General features: G+C 35.7%; 1 protein-coding gene across 1 annotated transcript in view; it reads right to left on the reverse strand.

Annotated features, from left to right (window-relative positions):
• Positions 1-9,353: 9,353 nt before the first annotated feature.
• Positions 9,354-21,235, reverse strand: part of AQR (aquarius intron-binding spliceosomal factor) — a 49,399-nt gene continuing 37,517 nt past the window's right edge. Inside the window, 7 exon segments of the mRNA XM_027879271.1 lie at positions 9,354-9,880; positions 13,650-13,766; positions 15,048-15,222; positions 16,080-16,165; positions 16,878-17,048; positions 19,136-19,307; positions 20,922-21,109. Coding sequence (XP_027735072.1) covers positions 9,638-9,880; positions 13,650-13,766; positions 15,048-15,222; positions 16,080-16,165; positions 16,878-17,048; positions 19,136-19,307; positions 20,922-21,109 — 1,152 coding nt within the window. The 3' untranslated portion in view covers positions 9,354-9,637.

Genomic DNA, 21,235 nt, shown 5'->3' on the forward strand with positions numbered 1-21,235 from the left:
CTTCAGGAATTCCTCAAATCCTCCGATTTCCTTAATTTTGTCCTTTTCACCTTTTTACTAGGTGACAAGAACATTATATGATTCCCAAGGAATGTTCCGTGTGTATTTCTATTACCAGATTTGGTAATATTTAAAAGGCATCTTACAAATGCTGTTGTACAGACAGCTTTTTATAATTCAACTATATTTATGCCTCAGAAAATTCTGTTAAAATCCACTTAGGCTATATTAAATCATATCAGAGTGAAATGCTGCAAGATATTCTAAGTAACTTTCTTCTTACTGAGGTATCTCAAAGAAAGTCTCATCAAGAAAATGAATTAAGCATTTAGTTTAACAAAACATCTTGTAGTCAAGGTAAATACATGGTGATCTGATCTATGTCAAGATTTTTTTCACAGTGTATATGAAGAAGTGGGGTTTTTTCATACATTTATTTCAGCACTGAAGTTGCTAAACAAATATTTTGGTCGAAAATTTATGTATACAGATGTCATGATATTCACAGTTATAATGCTGCTGGCAAACCTGACAGCTTGCCAACTGAAATTTTAAACATGCACTCAACTTAAGGAGAAGAACAATTTCAAATAAAGAAACTGCACAGTACATAACAAAACAGTGGCACTATGTCTTCATGCTTATATTTGCAGAACAGGCCCTTAATATTAAGTTGCAGATGGCTTTTTACTTTCTTCCAATAGAAAACAAACAGGCTAATCTTCACCCTGAACATGTGATTGCAATGATATTGCAAATTAGTGCTCAATTTCAACTAAATGAACTACTTAAATAGCTAATTAAAACTGTATTCAAACATCTCAGTTACAAATATATTCAAGATGTCCTAAATCTGGCTTCATGCTAGAACAAGACAAGAAAGTACAGTCTTTCTTGTTCTCTCGAGTGAGTGACTTCCCTATTTTAAGCAGATTTTACGAGGGTATCTGAAATGGTGATAGTCAAAAAAAAAAAAAAAAAAGAAGACATTATGAACACATTCAAGTCTTTTCTCGGAATTAACAAAAAAAATGGTTATGAATAATTGTTCCATGTCTTTATGGTTGCTGATTTAAAAACAACACTGCAAGATTCAATGTTTTTTTGCTCCGTCACGGATATCTGTACAGCCTAGAGCCAGATGTGAAAAAAATCCCTACCCCAAACAAAACAAAACTTTTCTGAATACAATGGCATGTAAACATCGAAATCTAAAACCATAACCTCAAAATCTGCACATATCTCTTATCTAGTGCCACAGGGTTGCACAGCTCAGGAGGGACCTTGATGTACATGGCAGACATTCAGTCATGCAGTGACAATTTGGCAATTTAGGCCAATTATCCCTATATAAATTTCTGCTTATGAGCACATCCATTGTTTTTTCACATTTTTACATCTTCCAGAGGCATACCTTGCTGTCCCAAATGCAAGCAAGGCTTACGTCTTTCCCCTCAACTGTGTGTTGAATGTCACCATATTTAGACTGTAAAAGCTGCAGCAAAAAGCAGTAAACTTATTCAGCAAACTGTTTCCAAGCTGAGAAATAGAAGGTCCTATCAACAGCAAACTGAAACAGCGAGCCCATGTCAGAAGGTGAAGGGTAGGGGAAGATTCCCACTGAGGTTTTTCTGGTTGACTTGGGGAAGAGAGCTTGGCTCTGCTCTGCAGGCATGACTGTGAGAAGAGTCACGAACACACTTCCTTCCCTCCCTTCTCAAAGGAGAAAAGTAGCCTAAGGTGGAGAGAGGTGCCAGCTGAGAAAATATTTTATCAAAGCAGATGTATTTATAGTTCATTTAAAAGATCTAGCTAGAAGAAACATGGAACTTCTATTACATTCATAAATTAAAGTTTAACCACTGAGATATAGATTCAGTTTACTGCAAATTACTCGGCATCTTCTCACACCATTCTCATGGCATATTATACACCTCTGATCTAATGGTCTCACTAGTTTCTACTTATTGACTTCCAGGTCCCAGTTACTCACAGTCATGCAATCCTTTACACAAAAGTTTGGGTAGCAATTTTCAGGACATCTTTTTATTTCTATATATGTAAACTTAGTACCTTTAGCTAAGGTCTAGAATAAACATTCTTGACCCAAACCCTTATTAGCTTGGGTGGAACATGTTTTCCCCTAGTACTCTGCTTTTTTGGCAGAATTCAGAAACATAGGAGAGGGACTGCCTTCTCCACACCTTCTCCTCCATGGTACAGGAGCATAAGCAATAATAACTCACACTGGCTCTTTATTCCACTGCATTCATTTTGGAACACTGTAAGGCATCATTTCTAAATGTAATAAAATAAATCCAAATAGAGTAACTTTAAATTTGCAGGACAAACCCTTTAACATTGTTTAAATTGAAAGACTTTTTGTATACTTACACAGGTAGAAAGCAATATTCATTCATAGTTCCTTATATTGAAATAACACTATAAACCTGTTTTAAACTAATAGTTTACAAAATCGGCTTTACCTTATATTACACAAAATATTAAGTTTTGTACTGACAATATCAAGCATATCCCTTTGTGATTGTAGTAAGAGATTCTCTTTGGAATCAACTTGATATAAATTTACCACTACATTAAGGTATGCATGTATTACTTCCACTGATATTTGTGTTCCAATGGATAAAATTTAAAACACTACACCTGCTCTGTTTGCTCGCTTTTTGTTTCCATTTTATAATGATTGCTTCAGCTCAGAGTTACAGGAAGGTACTGTGCACAGGACTGAGCACTGAGGTGAGTCAGGAGCAGCAGCTGTCCTTGGTGCCTCGTCTCATTATGCAGCTCAGACTGACAGAACGCCAGTGGGGGAACACTGCAGGAGCAGGGAGCAATCTAGGACAACTGTCCCATCACTGAAGTATCTGTGTATGCGGAAGCAAGATTAGTTCATAGTACATTAGAGATCAAATCATATAAAGAACTGAGCCTGTGAAAATTTCTTAGCATTTCTTACCTCTGAGTAGAACTAGCAGGTGCCTGAAACATGGTCAGTCTGGACAAGGAAAGAAATAGTATGACACTACATCCTTTACCAGGACAGGAAAGCAGGGTAGTGAGCACAGTTTTAATAGCTTGAACTTCATGAGGGTTATAGTGAATAATCTTCACTCCTGCATGATGCATGGTGAGATGCACTTACTTCTGCATCTAGGACGGTCAGTTTTCAAAACTGGAACTCAAGGGTTTGCACAGGCATGGTTCAACATCAAAACATATTTAATCAGAGCCAGTCAGACTTTCAAGTTTTCATATTGTATGAAACTCCAAATCTTAAATTTCCTTTCAGTGCTAATTGGATCAACAAACAAAACAAAGCAACCCAGAAATTTTAAACACTAAGATATATTGGGGGTTCTTTATGTGGGTGCATGGGTTTTGTTTGGTTTTGGGTTTGGTTTTTATTTTTTTTTTTTTGGTTGGCTGGTTGAGGGTTTTTTGTTTGGTTTTAGTGGATTTTTTAATATTGCACCCTTTACTTTCTATTTTATCTCTTGACTTTCTAAAAATGTATGATTCATGTAAGGGAAAAGTGCATTACTAAAGGCAAGTGCTTGAACAGTTTTTGTTTGTTTTTAAATAAGCAACCAACACAGCGCCACATTTCATGCAACATTTTGGGAAAAGCATTGCTTTATGAGAATTGTCATCTGCAGTCACATTATTTCCTAAAAAAATACCCCACAGAAGTCTCAAAATACCCTAGCATAAATATATAATGTTTATAATTTACATATAAAATAATGCTTATATAATAAATACAGAATTGCACTGGATGCCATGGGTTCTGGCCTTGCTCTCCACAAGATTTTTCACTGCTACACACCAAGAGAGGTAAGAAAACCCAGACAATACACAGTACACTATCAGTAAAAAACAGTCCACAAAATAAGAACTCAAAATCTTCTTGAAGGTGAAAATGTCATGTTCTCCTCTAGGATCTGTATGAATCCACAAAAATCCTAATAGAGGCTTTAATTTCAGTAAATATTTCAGTCAAAGAATAGTAATTTTCAGTATATCTTTCACATAAGCAAAACCATTATCTCCTCTTAAATTTAGTCATTTTTAAGTTTTAATTCAGAGCTATACAGAGGCAATATTTTTGGATATGCATGAGGTCTTTTCAAACTTAGGTCGTATTTGCATACTTTACATTACAGCACTCTTTTATTTAACTAACTCCAATCCCATTTCCAGAGGTTGTCAATGACAGACAGCAAGACAACTCTTCCACAATTGGGCTTTTCTTCATCCCAGTTAGTCCTGTTTCAATGTTCTTTATGTGTCCTCAGCACAAGAGGATTATCAGTGAGGTGATTTCTCCCCTGACTCAGCTTGCAAAACATGTAGTCTCATTTTAGAAAACATGGTATTGCCCAATAAGACATGACTGCTGCTTCCAAAAATCACTCTGAAAAATAGGGCAAGCCTAAACTGCTGTGGCTTGTGCTCAGGAACGGAATCCTTGTGCCTCTGTACTCAGCTTCTCTCTATGCACTTCTGCTGCCCCTGAACTACTTCCTTTACAGTAGTTAAGATACGTTCGTTCTGTCCCTAACGACTGTCCCATCTAAAAATAAGTGCTCTTGACACACAAGAGATGTCAGACTAGCACAGCAGGATGCTGAAGCGTCTCTAGATGCGTAACAGGGCTTCTCTTACATTGGGTTGCAGCAATTTAGGAATTCACACTTGATAAACGTGATAAGGGCGGCTTCTTTTTATCTCTTGCAAATGGTGCCAGGACTGATATATTCCTGACCCTTATTTGGCAATCCAACTTGTTCTTTTATGCTGTTCTCTGAAATCATAAAATTCTAATGTTTGATTAGGCAAACATGTACTGTTACTGTATAAGAGTTTTTCACTCACATGTATAGATGAACTACGTAATTGACAGCAGCTGGCTCAACTCTTTGCTTGGGTCTACATTTTCTTAAAAAATACTCATGCAGAAATATAGTCTGTTTACTCTGACAGTGTTTTTCAAGCAGAAAGATAATGCCTGAGCTCTGGAAAGTTTCTTACTTATAGCTGAAATGACTCCAGCTTTTTTTGAACCCAGTTTTCTAGATACAGTGGTACAGCAACAGGCCACTCTGCTTTACACTTAAGTAATGCTATTACTTGATTCAAATATCCTTTTCCTTGCTCCTTTTTTAAGGTGAGTGAAAACTGCAATGGAAGCTAATCGAAACATACTCTCTTTCTTAATAGCAATTAAGATAACAAATTGTAAAAGATATAATTAAAATACATTACCTCTCATATGGGTTAGATTAAGCTCATTAAAGCCCTACCAAAGCAAAGCCCAGAGAAATGATCTGTCCTTGTTAGGATACCATAGGACACCTTGTTAGGACTTCTTCCATAGGAAGCGGGAAAAATAAAACCCCACTTTCTCATTACTATAGAAACTGAGAGTGAATAGTATGCATGTGTTGGTTCTCTCTTTCTTCTATTCTCTTCAATGTAGTCATTTTGTAGATGCCTATCTTTGCAGGTTTTGGAAGTTTGAGTACTGTACTTTTTCAGAAACCTACCAAAAACTTAGGATACTTAGCTGAAAGCCTTTCAAGAAGGTTCTTTTCTAATTTGCAATGGAAACAGCATTGTTTGAAAATATTACAGCATATTGTTACACTGTTATTTGGCTTTTCTGATAGGTATCTAAGCAACCAATACTCTGAGAAAAAGGATTGTAAAAGAACTGCACTTGAGAAACCGCATAGCGAAGGGCCATAAAAACAGCCTCCAGACTCTCCCCAAAACATCAATTTTCTATTGATTGTTTCCACTGGGAGGATTACCATGTTTGGCAAAGGAAACCATGCTGTCATATATCTTAACAGCACTCACAGCTTTTTGACTGCTGTGGGCTGTGATTTATTTGTTCACTGGGACATTGGTCTGCTGCTACAAGATTTCATGTGCAACCTAATTCTTGTTTCAGTAGAAATGTATGTCATCAAGTTTATCCAGTATCTGATCATTACTGCCCCTAGGCCTTCTTTTAAAAGAATTCAGTGATTTCAGAGAATAAAACTGGTGTCTCTTGTCCTGTAAGCAAAGCCATTCTGTCAGAAAAAGTTAACTTCTACTCCTCATGAGAATACTTTTCTTCGGGATTCATATCCTTTTATGTCCCAGGAAACTGCAAGGTTCATTCCAAGAGGGAAGGGAAAGGGCCAGATGCTTGCTTGTCCTCTGAAGGAAATTGGCTCTTTTGGTACTTGATATCCTCTACTAAAGCAAATGCAAGGCAGGTTAGGAAAAAGTAACAACCTTAGGAGTTTATTATATTTATTATAGATTATATATAGTATGTCTTATAATTGTAAACTGCTTATTGAGACCTGCAGCTTGTCTCTTCTTTCCCTCTTGACAAACTTTGGCCTTTGCCACACTGCCAAGCTCTTTCAAAGTCCCACAGAGACTAAAACAAAAGCAACTGTACTTTGAGAGTGTTATCAAGGCACTTTCTTTGATAATACCTACACCTGCACTTACTGCATTATTTCAGTCACAGATGGAAGAGAGCCTGTACTTATATAGTACTATCTCAGCTCTACATGGATGACAGAACCCAAGTAAATTGCTCTTTACCTCTCTACTACGGGCTATTACAGAAATGAACAGACATTGCATTACAGTATCATTTTTACCTTAGCACTAGATCAGCGTCCAGAAGTTTCTTAACTAGTCTGGAAAGTAGTGCCTATGTTGCTTTACAGGCTTGGTGTAACAGAGGAAAAGTATGCAATTCATGTAAGGGTTGGCTAAATCAATATGAAGAAAAAACATTAGTTCTTTAGTTTCACTCAAATGTCCTTTATGGATTTCTTATTATACAGCTTTGGAACAATAAAGTAAAGCCATTTTGTATCTTTTCCTCCAGTTCATACCCTTAGAGGATCTTGCCCTTAGACAGACTTGGATTTTGTTCGCTAGGTTTTCATGCACTGCTATAATTCTTTGCACTAATACTTGAATTTTTTAGAAGCTATCTCAACAATGATTTTTTTCACTTACCTAAAGATTCTGCCTTTTTAAAATAATTTATGTGTAATTTTTGAATTTTCAATACATTTAGTTTAACAACTGGATCTTGTTGTGCACTAAAATAGAGATGCTAAATCCTAAGTAAATACTGACATTGGAAAACAAACCATTTAGATTAAAATTCCAGTTTTAGATTCTTTCACTTCTCTCACCTACTCTTTCTTATAAGAAAATGTAAGCAGAACATAACTTTTCCCCTATTTTGGTGGGAAAGACCAAGTTTATTCTTTACCAAAAATTAAAAACAGAACTAAAAACTTGGGGTAAAAGGCTGCAAACTCCTAATATTCCAAATCAAAGCCTCAAGAACTTTCCAACCACTGCTAGAAGAAAAACATGATTTTGCCAAACTTTTGAAAACGGATTTTCCTAATGCTACCATGTCCCTGAAAAAAGTCAAGTTTAACACCTGGAAGATGACATTAAGAATAGCAAACAACCTGCTTTGCTCAAGTTACCTCAACAAAACCTTCCATCTCTTTCACAGGTGGTGTTTGGTCCCTCAGAAAGTTGCATATTAAAGCTGTTCAAGCTTTTGCCATTGTTTGTAGTTCAATTGCCTCTTCCTGCACCTTAGCCAGAAACAACCTCCATTACAACTCCACTCACGATTTTAGGGCAACACTGAAGTCTAGGACACTTCTTGTTCTACAAGGACTCAGCCAAAGTGACCACCTACATGTGGGGCCTGCACACAGAACTCAGCATCACACAGGTAGCTGTGCATATCGTTCACTGCAAACTGCGCAACTCAAAATGGTCCTTGAAGCTCCTTTCAACTTCAGGTGCTTGCTAACAGTCCTTCTGTCCTAACTATTGATAGAATCTCTGTCAGTTAAATTATCCATTTTAGAAAAAAAAACAAAAAAAACCAACTGCAAAATCCTTTTCAAATTGCTAAAATACTTAAGCAAGTAAATGATTGTCAGATTCTGTATTTATAGAAAACAGGCTGGAAAACAAAGATGACAACCCTCAGCTGAGCTACTTGCTTGTGGCCTGAAGGCCTCATATTATTCAGTTCTGCATGAACATGTGACTGTTACTGCATGAAACTTAATAGCCAGAGGTTCAACACTGCAGTATTTTTTCTCCTAAGGCAGATAATTCAGTAACAAACAGTATGCTCCCTTCCAACAAAACAAGGAAGGAAAGAACGAAAATTCTGCTCAAATAATTAGTTTCTTCTTTGAAAAACTTAATTTCAGCAAAGGAAAAATGTAAAAGAACACTGTGTACGAAAGGTAAGTATTTAGATTTGCTACTCCTGACCTCCCTTCTAACTGATGGGGAAAGAATGATTTCAGGGGGAGGAGCAAATGAGATCTCAGGATGAACACACCAGATGTGTTTCATAGAGCTTGGCTTACATTTAAACTGATATTATTTTTTTCTGTATTAAACTACAAAAATACTAAATAAAAAACTTCAATGCTATTAAAAAAGCTGGGAAGTTAATAATTCTCTAGTCATTATAGCAAGTCCCTCTGGCAGGTCCACAACTGCAACACTTGAAAACCAAGAATTTTCCATTTGTCAGCAACAGAAGGTGATCTTATGGCTTTTGCTGTTTGAAAAACTACTTGGAAATTCACAAGTCTCATTAAACCACCGAATAATTTGCCAAGATGAAAAGTATTCTTAATGAATCAGGAAAAACCCTCTCTCTGATCACTTTATGAAATGTATACACTCAGAAGTTACCCTAAAAAAACCCCACTCAACCGTTATGTCATTAATATCAATATTGTATATTTTGTATACCCTGCATTCAGGGAACTACTTTCATTTTTCTTCCTTGTTTGGCTTTAGCCTAGGCAATTACTGTGTCCTTTTAAAGAAAAAGAAATTTATTTCAAAACACTAATTTAAAAATCAGTGCTGTTGAAGAGCTGCACCCTTACTTCTTCTGTAAGGAATAATAAATTAAAAACAGCATCAGAAGTCAACAATGAGAAATTCCTACAAGTACTTGGGACTTACGAAACCCCAAGTACTTGCAAAGGACACAATTCAATAGAGATTTTAAACTCTTCAAAGTCACATGATAATTCACATTTCTAAGACATAAATTAAGTTTCTTAATGAACTTGAGCCTTTGACTAAAATACCATCTCAGTGTACATATGCACAGTTCTGTATAAGGACTTCTCCAGGGCAAAACACTGAGGAAACTGTAAAGAGTGTCTGACAAATACTGAATATACTTCATCAGTGAGGTGTAATGGGTAAAACAGAGACTGAATTAAGGGTCAAGTAATCAAAACTGGTATAAAAAGCATCTTTACTGAACAACTTATGAAAAGGAAAACGCATTTCATTTGAGGCCATTAAACAAATTACATTACCGATACTGACAAGAACTCAGTAGAATGTTTGCCAAACATCCTGCTAGTCCACAAAGCATTCAGTGAAAAATATACCCAACAGGTCACATTACACAAGCAACCCTTTAACCCTTTAAAAAAAGTCAATATAAAAATAGCAATTTTTCTAATTGCTCTTTCCCCATTCATTTTTCAAAACGCCTAAATGACAAGCATTCCGTCAATCACTTTTCAGTCTCATTCTCAGGTTCACTGTCTCCACTGTCACTGTCTCTTCCGGGGTGTTCTGGCATTTTTCGATGTTCATCCACTTCTACCACACTCAATCCTCCTTCCTTCATCATTTCTTCCAGTACTGTATTTTCTTCTGCATCTTCCTGCACGTCTTGCCCTTCACCTTCTACTTCAGTCTCTTCAGTTTGAGTAATTTCTGGTTCTTCAATCATGGCAGGTGGGGGCAGTAAATGCTGAATGATTAAAAAGGAAGGATTTTAAGTTTTTACCTTTTAGCTTAAACTGTTCACCTTATAGTTAGGATTTTGCATTAGATACCAAGTTAACAACAAAGACTTAAGATTCAGAACTCTTAATGATTTGTAAGCATTTCATTTCCATATAAAAAAATTTAGAATAATCTTGACTAACGAAATGGTCATCTTAGATATATTTTTTTTCCTGAAAAGAGGGTATTAGTAACTCAGAACTTCCAATTAAATGATAGCAAACATGTTCCATTATCCCAAACAGTCAGACAAGTTATGGTAAACATTGGAGCAACATGCATATTCCTACCTGTAACAGGATGCTCTGCCTGGCATGTGGTAAAACAACTTGAACAGTGCTCTATTTTGCAGAGCTAACAGTGGTGGACTTAGAGGGGATGTCATGCTGCTTTTGGTGTTGAATTATGCTAAAATCAGTCTCACTCACTAACTCCGAAGTTAAACATCCTGATATTGAGGTACAGGCGTGGCAGATAGGGTAAAGTACCTTTATCTAAGAATGCTAAGCTGACACAGCTGGCCTGGAGGCATGTGACTGACCATCAATCACTTTATACTAAAAAAGTCCAATCCCTCAGTGGCAGGTTCTTCTAACATACCCCTTTTGGAGTGTGTGTGGAGATTCCTCCCTTTGTGGGAGGATGTCCCTCAAGGTTACGCCTTGAGGCTGAGTGGAAGAGATTTGCACATGATTGTTGGTATGGGTAGCATCAATTTCTATCAAATAATTGTTTATTTCTTTTGCTAGCTTTGATATAATTGCTGTGATATATACTATATACTGTACACTATACTGTACTAGCAGTTTTAGCTGCTATAGTGTGTAATAAATAATTCTGATTACAATCTAAACATTTATAATAATAAATAATAAATAATTCATTTTTTTATATAAATATATCTGATTTGCCATCCTTAATCCTGCAGGCCAAAGCTGTACAAAGGTTTAATCACACACTGTAATTTTGTACACTTAATCCATTGACAACATCTGGGGCTAAGATTGGATTCTGCCTGCACCTTGGTTCCTCTCTGAGGAAGAGTTTAGAAAGAAAGGGGGTCCTTTCTGCACCCCGTAACTCAGTGGGAGGGCTTCTCCAATAAACTTTGTCTGAAGCTCCCACTCCACATGAGACACTACCATAATCTCATCTATCACTATTTCAAACTCCTAGATATGTTTAACTTGTTTTTGAGGCCTTTAACAGGCCCGTCTTTAACAACTTATTTCCATAATTTCCCCCTGCAACATTTTATAAAATGCTATGTGACTGTCATCTGTAGTTACAGAAGTTACACACAGAGCTGTAAATGTAGAATAAAGCAAGTTCTACTAACAGTCAAAACAACGTTTAAATGTTTTGCTTGCAACCAAAAGAGTAGTGTGCAAAACATTATAAGCATTCCCCATTTGGGGAAAAAAATACCAAGAATACAGTGAGCTGAAACCTAAGTATGGATGCTATACAATTCCAGGCTGTCCAGAAACACTCATACTTCTTGCAGCCTGACATGATGGATATTTCCTTGGGATATTGAGGATCATTTTAATTAAATGCAAGCTTGATAAACTTCCTTTTGATGATTGTTCAGTTTTGTTTTCCTCTAAACCAACTTGGCTTCACATGACAAGTGTTTAATTACAGTGAAGTCTTACCTTCAATTAGATGGCACTGATATTACTAGTATCACTAAGCATAGGCAAATCTATGAAGCAATTATGACCATAGCAGAGATACGAAAAGCATTTTTTACAGACTTTGAAGTTATCACACTGGTCTCTACAATCCACCTGTACACAGAAAATGCACTTCTGAACCAGAGATCCTTTCATTAAAAAAATACAGTCTTGATGCATGAGACAGATTCGGGCTTCCGTGATTTATTTAGAGGAATGTTGTGCTTTTTGACTACTACTGTAAAGACTAGTGTAAAAGAAAAGGGAAAATATCATGTTGTACTGAAGAGGACAACTGAAATTTCATGCCTGCTTTGCTTCTTTTCTGTAGTTCACTTCTTGGCTTCCCCTGCAAGCAGAATGTGATTCACTGACACAGCAGGAAAACAGCAGTTTTGTAACTAATTTTAGCTAGCAATGGATAGGATGCCGGAAAGAATAACCAGCATTAGCAGAGGGATCAGGTGCATATTTGATTAAGGTGTCAAGCAAACCCATTTTCTGGCAATATTTAGATGCTACCATCTGCTTTTCAGGGCATGTATATATACACTTCCCTGTTTTGACAGGGCTATTCATTTACACCCAAATGTGACCAGCTACAGAGTCTACTAAGTCTTCATCACATAGCATTTTGCATGGTTGAAAGATCTCCAACTATATTAGACAAACTGGCTCCTAAACAAGTATTGTTAAGCTTTTAGGACTGGGTTTCTAACAAAACAGTGTGAGCTTCCTTCACTGCTATAAAAATAGCTGTAAGAAGAAGAGATTTTAGTAGTGTCACTCCTCTTTCTCTATCCCCTTTTCTTTACAGCACATTGTAAAATTAGAGCATTTCCCTGAAATAGTGAGAAAGTATCCTGTCTGGCAGGACAGCCTGGCAAAGGCTTTTTCTACGTAGCAAAATGCTGAAAATTCGGCTGAAGCTGTCTCACAGAAGAAAAAATAAAATCCAAGAATCACTGGATAAGAACTGCAGAGAAAAATAAATTTTCTATCTGAAAGTGTGATAATCAGTTAAAGGAGAAATTACACTGTTCCATATTTGATGAAACAGTGGAATAAAGAAGATGTGGCACAGAGACACCTTTGCACTACAGAACAGAACCTCTATCTCACAGACAAGAACCTTGGACTATCTGTTCGAGTATAGAGTCACATTCACAGTCTCTTCCCACAGTCAGCTAATATAGAGTGAGAAGTGCCCTTTCACATCAATGTTGCCTACTTTTGAAAATCTTTCAGAAGAGCAAAAACCAAAATAAGGGAACTTCAGAGTACCACGAAAGAATAAATTACAGATAATATAAACATGATACATGCCAGACATTGGGTGAAAGTTGATGCAGCTAAAGGAGTAGCATTTAAGACCACTCTCCCTTCCAGTTACTGTCAACTAGCTTTACAGATCCAAGTATGCTAAGTAAAGGCAGGTTTCTGCTCAGTATACTTTCTAAACTATGCTTACATAAGATAACAACGTGTTTCTACTGGGTTCAGAGATTAAACACTGACAAAACTAGGTACAAAAGCATCTACAACTGCTTCCAGTGCCATGCAATTTTGCTTGGTGCCAAACTAGTGCTGAAAAAAAAACCTACAGCTGTGAACCAGCCTGGATAACAGAGTGATTTAACATGGTTAAAATGGTTTTAAGACATGATCTTGTCTTTCAAAACATGCAGTGGTATTATAATCCCACTAGCTATACTTACCTGAAATATAACACACAAGTTTACTTTCAAGTAAATACTGAACAAGCTAGTTCTTTAGTATTAATGAATAGTATTTTTGGCCCAGACAAAGCCATGTCTACCACTTGGCATCAATTACTGCTAGGGACCTTAAACTGGGTCTTGAATTTCTGGAAGATACAGCCTTTGTTACTGCAAGATTTTAAAAGACCTCAATACTCTCACTCCCAGTAACAAACACTTCTTGAATTTTAAATGTGACAGGAGCAGTCTCAAACCTCAATAGCTTCTCATGCCACTTACCAAAACAGAACTTATATTTTAAGTGTACATATTCCAAGAGTTAGAAGGTCCTTACCTGTTGATGATGGTGGCGGGTACTCTGAATCATGTGCATATACATATTGTACACAAAGTTGGCCATCTGAGGCATGTTCTTAATAACATGTATTTGGTGAGATGGTCTTTCTCCATTCTAAGAAAGGGGAAAAGGTTGACATTCAGCAAACAAAGCAAAGCAACCATTATTCAAAGGTTATTTAACTATATCAGAAAACATAAGCCCCAAGAAATTAAACACTTCTTTTCAAAGAAAATAAATTGCCGAATTCTTTGGAAAGTTAGAAAGTATAGGTATTACACTTTGGGAATCTGGATTAATCATGATGTTGCAGCCCAAAGAAGAAATTTCAAAAGGAAAGGCTGGATTCTGATTCTTACTTCATAAAGTACATTTTGGACTTGAGTAATTTAACATATTAAAGGTACAAATAGTTAATGATCAGATTAGGACTTGGCCTACTTGCCCACCGCAGTCCTGCTCTTTCTTGCCCACATTCACAGACCATGCACATTGCATTCTTGTTGCACAAATGATCTGAAAGTTTCAACTGAAGAGCTCCCTCCCAAACTTGTCAACAACATTAAAGACCAGGGAAACATCTGAAACCGAATTTGGGGTACATGCAGGCACCCCTTCTCAAAGCTTCAGGATGCAAAGCAGATATGCTCCTCTATTTCTTCATTTAGCAGCCTTCTCTGTGTGCCCTGTGCTTAGATGCTGAATACAAACCTTTCCCTAAAGATCTAGTGCATATTACAAACTAGGTTTTTGTGTTTATGAACCTAGCAGAGCAGCAAAACTCTTGCAATTCTGGAAGTAATTTATAAAGAAAAAGAATTAATTAGTTAAATTGGTTATGCTGAATTATTCAGTTAAATGTAACTTTACCTCTTTATACAAGAAGTGATTAGCTTTATGTAGCTTTTTTGAGAAATAAATTTATTTTGTTTCATACTAGACCGAAAATGTGTCAGCACTAAAAACTTACTTATTGATCACAAAATAAAAACACTGAATCAATTACACAGGCACAACAGTTATACTGATAATTAAGTTTTGTGGAAACATCAATTAAAACCAGTTAGCGTGTATCATAATAAAAATTAACTCTAAGGACATAGTTCATAGATTCATAGAATCATTAAAGTTGGAAAAGACCTCTAAGATCAACAAATCCAATAATTAAGTGGCACTGCCGAGTTTGCCGCTAAGCCATATCCTCAAGTGCTACATCCACACAGCTTTCTAAGGACGGTGATTCAGTCACTTCCCTGGGCAGATTGGTCCAATGCCAAGAGACAGAGGCACTGGTTTAGCAGAGAAAACAGTTCCATCTTCTATAGCCCACTCAAAAAAAGTAAGCAAACACAAACACCCATTACAGATACCAAAATCCAGTACAGCTGTTCCTACCTGTCTTGCTGTTGGAAAACATTCTGTGGGAACAATATGGAGGTGAAGCGGTCGAGCTGTGAGTTGGCTGAAAGCTGGAGTTAGTTCAAAACAGTTCTGAAATAGTGATACCCTTGCAAAGATATAAAGTCCAAGTCTGGCTCTTGACATGGCAACGACCAATCGTCGAACATCCCTTCAGAAAACAAAATCAATCATGTTCTTTTTCACTGATAAATAGTTGCGATAAAAATAACTAAAAGTACACTGAAGTCTCAATTAAAGGAAATATAAAATCTGCTAAAAATACTATTTTGTCTTTAGTTTTTTCCCTGCACACTGTTTCAATAGCTACCAAACCCTAGTACCATTATATAGAACAAGATAGATATATATATATATATATAGATATATCGATAGATAGATATACATACAGGTCCATTGTATCAATAATGACATGACAAAACACCCTTTACTATTTTCCTATGCCTCACAAGTAAAGTTGAGAGTAAGCATGGAGAAGAAATCACAACAGCATTTTTGTATCACCGAATGAGTAAAGATGAATTTGATAATTCATCTAACTATTGCTGATTGGGCCACTCTTCCTCCATGCCATCCAAAACAAAAGCACAAACATTTAAAACCACACATAATAATCCAAATCATGCAATAATCAAACACTTCTGATGCAAAATAAAGAAAAGTCTCACTTACAGGAAAGGATCTATGAGAAAATTTAAGCCTGCATTTGCTCAACAAACATTACAGTCTTATCATTCTACTAGGGTGAAAGCAAGTTCAGCCTATCTGTAGTAATATTAACTAATTACAGTATAAGAGCCATTACTAAACAATAAAGTGATCATGAAGAGGGTACCAGACATTTATAAAAAGAAGTATGTCTCAACTTCATAATATACATAGCATTAAACTTTATTTCTACTACATACCCAAATAATCTAACATTTTTGTATAATGTGCTATAAACATTTCTCATCTGACACAGAAAATATGTACTTCAATGACACTACAAAAGGTGCCCTTACTTACCTAAGGTGGCCCACAGCTTTGGTACGCACTAGTGAAAGGAGAATATAATCATTTTGTTGACCTTGAAATCTGTCCACAGTTGTTACCTAGAGAATCAAAAACCAAGAAAAAACCTCCAAAGGTTAATCTTTGTGATTTCAATTAAAACATGACACTAAAATTTTAACATCAACTTTGGACTGAGACTGCAGTAAACAAGAAAGGAAAAGAAAATGCTTTAACTGTTTTAGTTGGTCTCTAACCAAAAAGCCTGGATTTTTTTTTGCAAGATGTTAGAGGAGTTGTCTGACTGTATACTGTTTCTTTTTTTTCTAAATTCAGACAGCTAGCAGTGGGGTGCTAATACCAAAAGATTACGGAAAGCCATTGGCTTTATAATACAGTTTTAACCTGCAGAATTAGCACCAGACTTTTATAATTACATTCTTTATTTATTTCATCAGATTCATCATATGTTTTATCAAAGAATTTCCACTCTGGGTGGACCTTTCTAGAGGTGTGGGTTTGGGGATTGCTGTTTTTATTGAGGACAAAATAAATGACAAAGTAGAGTTATTCTGTCCTATGTAGTCTGTAGTCTTTTCACCTTCACTGACTTCACTCTGTCAAATTACCAACGGGCAGAAACAAGGACACTAATTACGGAATTCCATAGAACAGACTCATAAATGTGTTGTAGACCAGAGAATACTTGCACAGGTAGCTGTGAATCTATTAAATTCGTCTTATTGACAGTATGACAATTTAAAAACACGGAAAGCAGAACCACTCCAATGACTAATATATTTTCAAAGTCACCTTGTTTGGCCGTCCAATGAGTGGATTATTTCCACACCGCTGATTAATGACATCACGGATCAGGTGTTTCTGTCCATTGTATGTTGTCAGGATACTTATCTTGTCTGCAGGATAACCAAGTAGGCACATATACATGAAAACTGCTACAACGTACTCTGCTTCACCAAGATTCTAAAGTTTAAAATGAGAGAAAAAAAAAAGAAAAAAAATAGAAGACAAAAAAGAGTTACCCAACCTGTAAGGTTAAAAAGAATAACACCTGAGACATTGTCATTTATTTATACAAATATCTCAGTGCTGAAACGCCTCTAGATCTGGTAATGCTTTCCTCACTTCATACAAACCACTTTGAAAGACTAAAAGAACCATAAGTAGGTTTAATAACTTTGCTCTAATTCCTCTTCAGAGAACTACTGAAAACATCTACATCAATACTATTGTTAGGCACCAACTGAAACTTTGCAGTATTTACTCAAGAGTTACAAACAGTCACCCCAAAGAGCTGCAATGACTCACTCTCCAGTAAACTGAAAGTAAGAACTAGCTGAACTAGAATAAAGTCCTTTCATGTATTCATTAGGAGACAGACGTCTGGATTATGAAAACCACTTATTTCTACTGCAGGCCATACCTATTCAATTTCAAATGATCAGCTGTTATTTTGTATACTGTAACTTTCTTTCTAAGCCCCTACTTTATAAGTCTGTCCCAAAGCACCATCCTTCTGGCTACAGGAAGTTTTGTTCTATTTCCAGACTGAAGTTATTCATAGCCTGTTTAAATCCATTTTCTATCAACAAAAGTTATCTTTCAGGTTAAGAAGTTGTTCTCAAATGCTGACATTTACTCCTGCTCTATTTATACTGGGAATTTTATCCCCACTTGGCGCATGTTTGAATAGGCTGGACATACCAGCTTCATTTATTTTTTCTTACTAAGTGGGCTCTGCATTACTTGGAAAATGCAGTTGCCAGGCATATCAAACACCTGTGGGTGTAAAGCTATTCTACAAATTTTAATCCCCTCTATATCTGGAAAGAAAAGACCAAATTCACAAAGAGAAATAGTACATGGTGGCAATCTGTTATCTCATGAAAAACCATGCAATGCCACCAACATACTCCACTAAATATTTTGCAATGCTTAAGATCCTGAAAAAAAAAAGTAACAGTAGAAAGTAATAGAAGAGTTTGCACATGAAAGCACTGCTGTAATGACAAATGTGTTCTGTGTCCTCATATCAGTGTTCTTAATCTTCTTTAGCTAAAGAGTAGTCCAAGCAGTGCTCATACTCTCAGTTATTAGGCACTCTTTTCAGCTGTTCATCTTCCACAGAACAACTTTTTACTACTTCTGCATTCCAGCTTAAAAAACAAAATCAAAAGAAACTCTCTGAACTATTTTGTCCTCAATCTAGAAGTGGGATAAAGTGCATTATGACTCACCATTGCTTTCTTCACTAACAGTACAATAAATTTGTGTTAAAATATACTGAGAGGAACCAAAGCAAAACCTATGAATATATTTCACACATTTTTAAAAAACAAATTAACATAAGTCTCAGTGATCTTCACAGGGAAAAAAATGAATATTAATATTATTATTTAAAAGTATATTGTTTGCTTTCCCTAATATTAAGCAAAATATAAGGTGTTAACTACATGTTTGAATTAAACTCCTTAACTTGCACACAGCTCTAGCTTCTAATTTTTCCAAAAGTCAAGCTTGGTATTCTAGGCACCAGAGTCTGTTTCATCACTGCTTTTAAAACAAGAAAAATAAACAGACTTTTATTCTTCTATGAATGGGCCTTTTAGCATTCCTACCTATAAGATCAAATCAATACAGTGACTCCTAAAACTCAAATCTGTGCCAGCAGCAAACTTCGATCTTCATGTTCAGGTGAAATGCTTCTCTTTATTTCACTATCATACAGCTGAATTGCAATGGACTTTATTTTGCCTTAGGTCAAAATTCATTACATTTTGTAATGAATTACACACTAAATCTCATCTCTCCCATAAAAATGAGAAAACAGGTATCAAAGTCATTCACTGAGCAAAAAATACAACATAATACGTTATCATTTTAAACATGCAAAACTCATTAACAGGAGGAAAAAATCACGCATACACGTGACTCTGATCTGAGAACATGAACTAAACATCAGTTTACTGTATTTTGATAGTCTGCCTCCACTGCAGGTCTACTAAACCATGTTCAGAATAAAAGAATTATACATGTAATATTTCTCTTACCTGATAGAAATAGGGATTGGGTTCAGACTCTCCTATACCGTTGAAGTCTTCTACATTTATAAGCTGGAAGTCGTACAAAAACCCAGCATTGGCTGTTCTGAACTCTGGCAGAAGCTGCACATGAGGCAAGTTACCTAGATTCTTGTAACGCCAGTTGTAGAGGTTACATAGACTGTTCAAAACCATAGAGACAAACCCCAAAGAGTTAGTTATAGGTCCTTGAACTCATTCAAAATATTTCAGATGCACACAAGCCCTTGCTTTCAACATTAGTGCTTCCGCAGGTTTTCAATGGAAAGAATAACTTTGCTGGGCAGATGTACATATATAAATGAATGTACTTGAACAAGCTATCCAGCAATATTACTTTTAAGTTGTGATTCTGTTGGGTTCTGTCTCACAGAAAACTTCAGATTTCACTTCAGTATGACACACTCAGCCTTAAGTCTGCTCTATTTGATCAGAGTAAAAATTTTGCAAAGAATTCTAGTGGAAATTTTCATGGGTACCAGAACTTAAGGAATATTAATGCTTCTTTACAAAACAGAAGGAGTAAGGAAAAAAAGCATTTTCTGCATTAACATTTGTAAAGCTTCTTACTGTAATAAGAAATTTATTTTGTTACTTATTTTGCACATTGCCATGTACTTATATAAGACATGAAGGGAAAGAACAAAAATCTACCTAAATCTGAATTATCTCTTGTATTTATAGAACAGTAATGCACTCAGAAATGCATAACAATATCCAGACCAGATAAAGTAGTAGATAATTCATGGGGAAGCTACCTGTGATCAAAAAAGACAAAGCATAGGAAGGTATGGAAAAAAAAATCCTTGATCAAGAAATTACTTGCAAAATGAAGGAATTCTTGTATTCTCTTATCCCTAAAAAATTCACTAAGATGTTGTGAAATCGTAGATGGCAAAAGAAATTTCATTTGCCATCATACTCAGAATTTGCATTTTAAACTGTCATTCATAAGACTAGAATATTCTACGCTCTCAACATTTTCTACATGAAAAAAATGAAACTCTCCTTCATATTGTTAACTACATTTTATGCCTAAAAGAAAGATTTATGACTAAACTTAGAATAGCAAGATTTTATATGGAATAATTTTCTCTTATTTGGTTTTATTTTCCCTTCTTAATATGACACCACAAATTTACACAGTAAACAAATCTGATATTTAAATAACCACAGTGAAATGACAAATACTTAGATAAAAATGAAAAGCTATTTTACTACATAGATGCAGTATCTCCTTTAATATAAAAAAGGGCTTTATGCTCTTGTGTGGACAATCTGGATGTCTCCAATGAAAGATGCAGCTTTGCTGAAATACTACGAGAAAAGCACCCTTTTACAGAATTAAGGGAAATTTATATTCAACACTAAATAAATGACATCTTTATTTAACCTTGAATATATTAAATGTTAGTTTAGAAAAGGAAGCTTCTGCAAAAAAAGTCTCAGTTGTAAAAAAACCACAAACACTTAAGACTATTAAATTCCTTTAACCATAATTTTCATTGAAGTACTCATACAACAGCAGAGTACTCCTATATAAAAATAACAATAAAGAAATAAATCTGATTGCTTTTCAGCAAAGTAGAATCAGCTTTCCTAGTCTAAGCTGAAACAAATGAAACAAAACAACTAAATTTGTTTTGCAAACTTCTGTCCTAACAATAAAAAACAAAGTTTCCAAAATTATATGTGCACTCCTCTCATTTTGACCTGGTATTTTCATACAAGCTAGACGTGCAATCTGCTGTCTCACCTTGCTCTTGCTCTTCCTTGTGCATCCAAATCCACAGTTGGCACTCCAATACGAACAAACCGTGTAAAAAGAGACTGCTCCATGTTGGAATATTTTTGAAAAGCCATGTTCTTAATGACTGGCGGCAACTGATGATGATCACCAATCATAATCCACCGCTTCAAACGACTGAATCCATCTTGGGGGTTCTAGAATTAAACAATTACACTACTGTAACTATTACAATATAATCCAGGCACTCAAAACACATTAATAGTTAAATTGGCTCCCTTTGTCTAATCCCTAAATTCCAACATTTGTTTTAAAGTTACAAT

This window comes from Empidonax traillii, unplaced genomic scaffold, assembly GCF_003031625.1.
Source record: "Empidonax traillii isolate 1590-97213 ecotype Southwest subspecies unplaced genomic scaffold, ASM303162v1 scaffold53:size2875158, whole genome shotgun sequence".
Taxonomy (NCBI): Eukaryota; Metazoa; Chordata; class Aves; order Passeriformes; family Tyrannidae; genus Empidonax; species Empidonax traillii.